Here is a 7,540-nt window from a genome sequence, read left to right as displayed (position 1 = left end):
CTACATTATGAAAAAGAAGAAAAGTCCACATTTCAATGAATCTCATAATATGTTGCTCCAAACTCGCTCAAAATTTCTCAAATTACTACACATAATATGTGTGATGTTGTGTAAATAATCAAACAATTCTAGGCACTTTTTCGATTCAAAATTTGACTGAAAATGAAAATTTGATGAATCTCCCAAATTATTACTCTAGACTTCATGAATTTTTCCTAGATTACTATACATAATATGCTTGATGTTCTGTAAAAAGTTTAGGCAATTCTGGGAACTTTTTTGTCAAAAGCTTGGCCAAAATTTGGCTAAAAATAATAATTCAATGAATCACAGTATTTGTTTCTCCAAACTTGATGAACATTTTCCAGATTTCTACACATAATATGGCTGATGTTGTGTAAAAGATTCAGAAAATTCTGGAAACTTTTTTGGTCAAAATTTGGCTAAAACTGAAAATTTGATGAATCACACAATATATTTCTCAAAACTTTATTAAAATTTCCCATATCACTTCACATAATATATTTGATTTTGTGTGAAACTTTCATAAAATTTTGTGCAAATTTTGGCAAAAATTTGGCCGAAATTGAAATTAGCTGAATCTCACAATCAATTTATCCAAACTTGATGAAATTTTCCCGGGCTACTATACATAATATGCTTGATGTTGTGTACTTTCTGAAAAAATCTGGTCACTTTTATTTTGGGTCAAAATTTTGGTTGAAACTGAAAATTCGATGAATCTACCATTTGTTTATCCTTGATGAAACTTTCCTAGATTATTACACATAATATGCTCAATATTGTGTACAAAATTCGGAAAATTCTTGGCACAACACACTAACACATACACATATATGCTTAATACTACCTCCGTCTGGGTTTGTTGTCCCCCTTGTTTTTTGTGCCCAATTTCAGAATGTTCCTTTCTTCTGGGTTTATTGACTAAAAAAATATAAGTTGTATTTTATAAAACTTATATTGTTGGATTCATATTCGAAAGAGGTTTTCCAATGAGAGGGATATGAACTCTGAATATGGTTGCATTAAATTTGTTGTTGAAACTACTACTTTTAGAGAACATAGTGCAACGTTTGGACTTGATTCCGGAATATTGTTGATCTTTGCAAGTCTTTCGCCTCTCATCTTAATTTAGAAAAAACTTGTTGGGAGAAGTATCATGAACCATTTAAAGATATTGATAAATGAAGGAATTATGTTGATAAAGGATTATATGGATTACGTTGAAAAACCTCCCTATCTTAAATATTAGGGAACATTCTTTGGTTTCCAGAGTTCGGAGCAAGAGATTGGATAAAAGTAGAATACCTTACGAGCGATTAGATACACACCCTTAAGTAGCTCAATTAACGAATTAAATGCCACTGAATTGAAATAGCATGTAAATCAATATATGTGTTCCAACACTAACATTCCAAGACAAAGGAGCAAGTATAATGATGTAGGGACAACTGTTATTTTAGTCATTGTTGATGCACACTGTTATCATGGGTTCTGTCATTTTGGTGCTAGTACTAGTGCCATACCTTATACTCCTAGAAACTTCTAAAGAAATTGCTCCCTTAAAGTTGGAAAGAACTGATGTGGCCATTAAACTAGTAGATAGATTGTATATTGAACATATGGGAATTGTTAGGTATATAGATGTTCTTTGAAGTAGGACTAAGGGCGTGTTCTTTAGCTCTCTCGCTCCTCGCTCCTTCAGTCCACTTTCGGAGTTGGGCTGAACGCTCCAACTCCAGGAGTTTAATGCGAGAAGCTGGCAAGGAGCGTAGTGCCAAAAAGGAGGATTTGCGGAGCTGGGTTTTCCAAGCTCCTGTTTCTCTGAGAAGCCGGAGTTGAAAAATTTTACAGGAAATTGCTAGCGTCAAGTGAGATAACCCGTACTGGTTTGAGCGTTCTATTCCTCTCCTCCCCTCGACTCAAACCACCCCCTCGCTAAACAACGACCATGCCTCTGGCCCAACCCAACTTTTCCACACCGCTTGGAATAGCAGCCTGCTCAGGACGGGCCAGATAGGGGGTGATATATGGGCTTCCCTCGTGCAAGAGAGAAGTCGTGTCTCCAAATAGTTCGTTCGCTCCGAGATCGCTTGTGCGAAGCCGACAAAGGATTCCTGGCGTAGGAGTTGAGGATTTTTCGGCCATGGAGGGCTCCCAAACACGCCTTAAGTACCCCATTTATTTTTAGTACTTGGAACCCACCCCATTTATTTTTAGTACTTGGAACCCCATAAGATAACTTATGTTATAGTTTTTGGTAGACCTTTATTTACACTGTAGGTATTGTGGTTGATGGCCTTAGAGAAAGAAATTCATTAAATTTGGTAAAGATCAAGATGATTTTAGTTTCTCTAAATTTCCCAATCAAATTGATTCTAAAGAACATTCTCAACAATATGAGATAAAATTGATCCACTAGAGCACTATTCATTGGATCAAGACGGAGCTCCATTTTGAGGAGAGAAGGGAAATAGATGATGCCTTTTCATATCAACCAACATTGGTGAAAGTTAATATTCCACCCAGTCCTTTGCTAGAGCCACACCTTCTTCCAAGAAGATCTTGTTTTTGAATTAATACTCTGTTGACACTTGGAGATATGCCTATATGGATGGAATAAATATGTTATTATCAACAAACCTTTCAGCACATGAATAAGAACAATTATTAGATGTTGTTGAGAGATCATCGTGCAACAACTCGTTATACTTTGGATGATATTAAAGGTATTAGCCCTTCCTTATGCACTCCTAAAATGTGTACGGAGACATATGCAAAGACTATCATTGATCATCAACGTCGTCTTAATCTAGAAATGAAGGAATTAGTCATTTAAACTCTTTGAAGCTAGAATTATTTATCCTTTTTATGATAGTAGATGGGCTTGCCCTATTCATTGTGTCCCTAAGAACGAAGGTTTACCTATTGTACATAATGAAAACAATGAACTTATCTCACAAAAAAAAAATGTGACATTATATAAGATGTACATTGAATATACAAAATTAAATAAATTCACTAGGAAAGATCATTGTCCTCGGTCATTTGATCAAATACTATAAAGATAATCTAAGCATTCACATTTTTTGTATCCAAATAACCGCATTTTCTGAAGTTAAAGCGAAAAGCATTTTTACTTGTGCATTGAATATAGAAAATTAAATAAAGTCACTAGAAAATGTCATTATCATTTTATTGACCAAATACTAGAAAGATAATCTAAGCATTCACAATTTTGTGATATAAATAATCGTGTTTCCTGAAGGATCAAGAGGAAACCACTTTCACTTGTCCTTTTGGAACTTCTGCTTAAAGACCTATGCATTTTGACTTATGCAGTGCACCTACTACCTTTCAGAGATATATGCAGATTTTTGTGAAAAAATTTATGAATGGTTTTCCTATGTATGGAACCTCATTTGGTAATTTCTTATACAATCATAATAAAGTTTTGCAGCTTTGTGAGGATACACACCATCTCTTAAACTCAAAGAAGTGTCACTTCTCGTGGTAAATGAAGTATTGTTCTTGGACATATAATTTCTTCTAGAGAATAGAAATTGATAGAGACAAAGCAGTGTGTATTGAGAAAATGACAAATCCCGCAAACATAAAAAGATATACAAAGCTTCTTGGTCATGCTCGTCTCTATAGAAAATTTAATAAAGATTTTTCAAACTAATCTAGACCTCTTACAAACCTTTTGCAAAAGACCAACCAAATATGTGTTATATGTGACACAAATTATATTGTTGAATTTGTAATCGAAAGAGTTTTTTAACTGTGTAATTGTAGGCCCCAAAAATATATTTATTTGGTCGAATTTGTGGTCAAATTAAGTCAAATTTTGCGATGTGTGCATGCTTATTCATTGGAATGGTGGGAGTAGTTGTATAGAAGCGTTTGAAACTTTGAAGAAAGCTTTAATAATTGTTCACATATTCAAGCACCTGACTGAAATTTACATTTTAAAATTATGTGGGATGCAAGTGATTATTTGTTGGGGTTGTTCTTGACCAATTTTTTAAAAAAATAAATAAATGTTATTTGTTGTGCTAGTAAGACCTTCTACAATGTTAAAAAAATGCAACAACTAAAAAGGAATTTCGACCGGTTATCATTGCTTACAACAAATGTAGATCTTAAATTGTTCGGTATAAAGTAATTGTTCACACAAATCATGTTGCTATTAAATATCTCATGGATAAGAAAGATGTTAATCCTAGAATTACTAAATATGTCCATCCATGAGTAGAAATCATTCTTCCTTCTTCTTAAAACACATTCAACTAGAATTCCGTGTGTGTTTTGCTGATATCGTGCATTTAGGGATAGACAGAATGTGCAATCCATATTCTTTTGGTTTTGTTCCATAGTAAAAAAATTCAACTTAGGAATGTAATACTATGATCAAATGGTGAGAATGTAACTGTATTTTTCTTTTCAGAAGAACAAGTGTGCCACCTAGTTACAAGATAAGTTTGGCCATGTGAATAAAAGGAACACGGGATGAAGATCCATTCAACCTCTAGTTGATCGCCTGCTTAAAATAGTTAGCAGGCGATAGTACTGGTGGTCCCTAATGTTAAGCTTAGGTTGAATCTCCAGTATGTGTGTATATATGTCACGTTTCAGAGAGAAACCAGTGTTGGAATGAAAACATTTTTCTTGATGAGATATGTACAGAGATGATTTTCATGATGCAAGTACGAATGTAGAATGCAAGGCTCAATTAGAGTCCCTAGTTGTTTCGTTTGTTAGGTTTAGTCCCTTCACTCAAAACCACGTTATGCAATAATTTAATCAAATTAAATTAAATCTTATAAAAAACACAGCTAAATCAAAACTTTTCTTTATCATATCCTACCCCTACCTAAATCAAATCAAATCCTACCAAAACCTCAACTAAATCAAAGCTTTTTGCATTTCCCTACCCGTACTCAATCGTATCAAATCTTACCAAAATCACTCAACTGGACCCCTACAGATACGATGGGTGTAAGAGCATCTATAACCAGACCCCATATTTTTTCCTGTAGCGGACAGCCCAGACAGGGGTTAGAAGAAAAAAAATCACTCAACTGGACCCCTCAAATTGTCCTCATATATCCAAGTTTTCCGTGAACCCTTCCTGTCTCTTTTTTTTCTCTCTCTTTATCTTCATCAATCATGTGCATGTGACTCCACATGGAAAAAAGTAAGGGACATAACTACATGCACAAACAAATGAGGGCTCGGAGCGGACACGTCCGGGGATGTATCGGGGATCAAATTAGTTTAGTCCGGTTGTAGATGGTCTAAGGTATATGTCGGACACGATTAATATTGAATTAGAATATGTATATTAGTAGCTACTTTTATAGCAGGCAAGTTAAGCAACGTGTGTCTGGTGCATAAATAGGCGCCGAGGGGACCTCACAAGGGCGCCGTCCTCCATAGCAGCACAGCACACCCACCCTCATCTTTAGCTCTGCCGAAGCACAAGCACCCACCCTCATCTTGGTCTCTCTATCCGTACGCCTCCCCCGTCCCTCCCTTCACCGTCCGACACACATGGAGGCGAACCAAGAGAAGGCTCCGGAGACTGCCACCGGCGGCGACGCCCCGAGGCCGGTGCGAGCGGTGTGCGTCTTCTGCGGCAGCAGGCCTGGCAACCGGCCGTCCTTCAGCGCCGCCGCCCTCGACCTCGGGAAGCAACTGGTGAGCCAGTACTTAATTAGAGACACCAGCCAAAGTAGCTAGCTAGCTCGCCGTCAAGCTCTGCCCATGTGGTGCATGTCTCGCTGACTTGGTTCTGGACGGCGCACGTACGTACGCGTCCTTTGCAGGTGGAGAGGCAGCTCGATCTCGTCTACGGCGGCGGCAGCGGCGGCCTGATGGGCCTCGTGTCCAAGGCCGTCCACGACGGCGGCCGCCACGTCCTCGGGTAAAGTCCTACACGCACTACGCATCTGCTGCTCCTGCAGTGCCTCTCACTTTCTGAGATAGCTTCCATGGAGCTATAGCTTGCAGTTTTACCATAAATAATCGTCTGGCTGCTTGCTCCTGTGTGCAGGGTCATCCCTAGTGCTCTCCTGCCGGAAGAGGTAGTGCATGCGCGAATCTCTTCTGCCACCTACACACATGCATGTCATGTCCTCCCTGCATGATAAACGAAATGTATTGCATGTGCTTATTTTTACTGCTATATATGAAACGTGCTTTTGAATGTCTACTACGTGCGTACGAGCATTTCCTAGGTGTCAGGGGAGACGTTGGGAGAGGTGAAAGTGGTCAGGGACATGCATGAGCGCAAGTCAGAAATGGCAAAACACTCGGACGCCTTCATCGCACTGCCAGGTCACAGACTGCCACTCATCTTAGCCACTATGTACTACTCGTGTGTGTGTGTGTGTGTGTGTGTGTGTGTGTGTGTGTGTGTGTTTCTTGGAAAATGTTGCTAATGTGTGACGTTTAAGGTCGACATGACATGATAATAACAAATCAAGAAGCTTAGAAAACGGGTTAAGTTCTTGCGTTGCGGCTCATTTCTTGTGTAACATACGTACGTGCAGGCGGATATGGGACGATCGAAGAGCTGCTGGAGATCATAACGTGGGCGCAGCTGGGGATCCATAACAAACCTGTAAGCTTGTCGTATTTAACTGCCATTCTGCATTATTCCTACATTCATGTATGTGCCGGGGCCAGTGATTGGTTAGCCAGATACTAGTAGTTGTGTGTACATATATGCACTACGTAGGCCCTCGTGCCTGCCCTAATCCTCACGCCGTTCCTAGCTAGCGAAAGCGAAAGCGAAAACGATGTGTAACTATAATTTGGCAACTTACGTACGGTTGGTGATGTCTCGTTGCATTAGGTGGGGCTGCTCAACGTGGACGGCTACTACAACAGCCTGCTTTCGCTGTTCGACAAGGGCGTCGAGGAGGGCTTCATCGACGACGCGGCGCGCAACATCTTCGTCCTCGCCGACAACGCCGCCGACCTGCTCACCAAGCTCACGGCCGCGGCGGTGGCGGCCCACGTTGACGACGGCGGCGACGACCGCAACGGCACGGCGGCCGCCGGCGTCAAGAGGAAAAGAGGCTAGCTGACTAGCTAGCAGCTGGTCCCTGCCCGTCGTCGTGTAGCTTCGTCTTCGTCAAGCTTACAATGTTCTACTATCTATTAGCTCTGAAATAATCTTCTTCAGGCATGTAATATCGAGCGTTCCCTAACCCTAATATTCCGTGGCTAGCACAAAGTATGCATGCTTCAATGCTCCGTAATTAAGCACAAGTGTACAAGTGTACGGGTGCTGGAGTTGTACCTTGCAGCGCAGCAGTCGTACCATCGCGTTGTACTCTTCCCACCTACTAATATTTTATGTTTTCTGGCTACGATATTAATGTGCACAGTCATGTCAGCAGCACACAGCGCACTCGTTCGTATCAGGTACGCCTAGTACAGCTTGCCGTGCATCTCGTAAAATGAAAGTAAAAGATGGGCGCGAACCATATATACCCTCTCACTTGGA

The 7,540-nt window shown here is 39.9% G+C and overlaps 1 protein-coding gene across 1 annotated transcript; it reads left to right on the top strand.

The window, feature by feature from the left end:
• Positions 1–5,456: 5,456 nt before the first annotated feature.
• LOC123099424 (probable cytokinin riboside 5'-monophosphate phosphoribohydrolase LOG4) lies at positions 5,457–7,403 on the top strand. Its single transcript, XM_044521585.1, has 6 exons — positions 5,457–5,724; positions 5,853–5,950; positions 6,080–6,110; positions 6,264–6,363; positions 6,579–6,649; positions 6,884–7,403. The coding sequence occupies exons 1-6, from the start codon at positions 5,578–5,580 to the stop codon at positions 7,112–7,114; spliced, it is 678 nt and encodes a 225-aa protein (XP_044377520.1). The 5' UTR covers positions 5,457–5,577; the 3' UTR covers positions 7,115–7,403.
• Positions 7,404–7,540: the final 137 nt, after the last annotated feature.

This window comes from Triticum aestivum, chromosome 4D, assembly GCF_018294505.1.
Source record: "Triticum aestivum cultivar Chinese Spring chromosome 4D, IWGSC CS RefSeq v2.1, whole genome shotgun sequence".
NCBI classification, from domain to species: domain Eukaryota; kingdom Viridiplantae; phylum Streptophyta; class Magnoliopsida; order Poales; family Poaceae; genus Triticum; species Triticum aestivum.
This window is presented reverse-complemented; position numbering and strand designations above follow the sequence as displayed.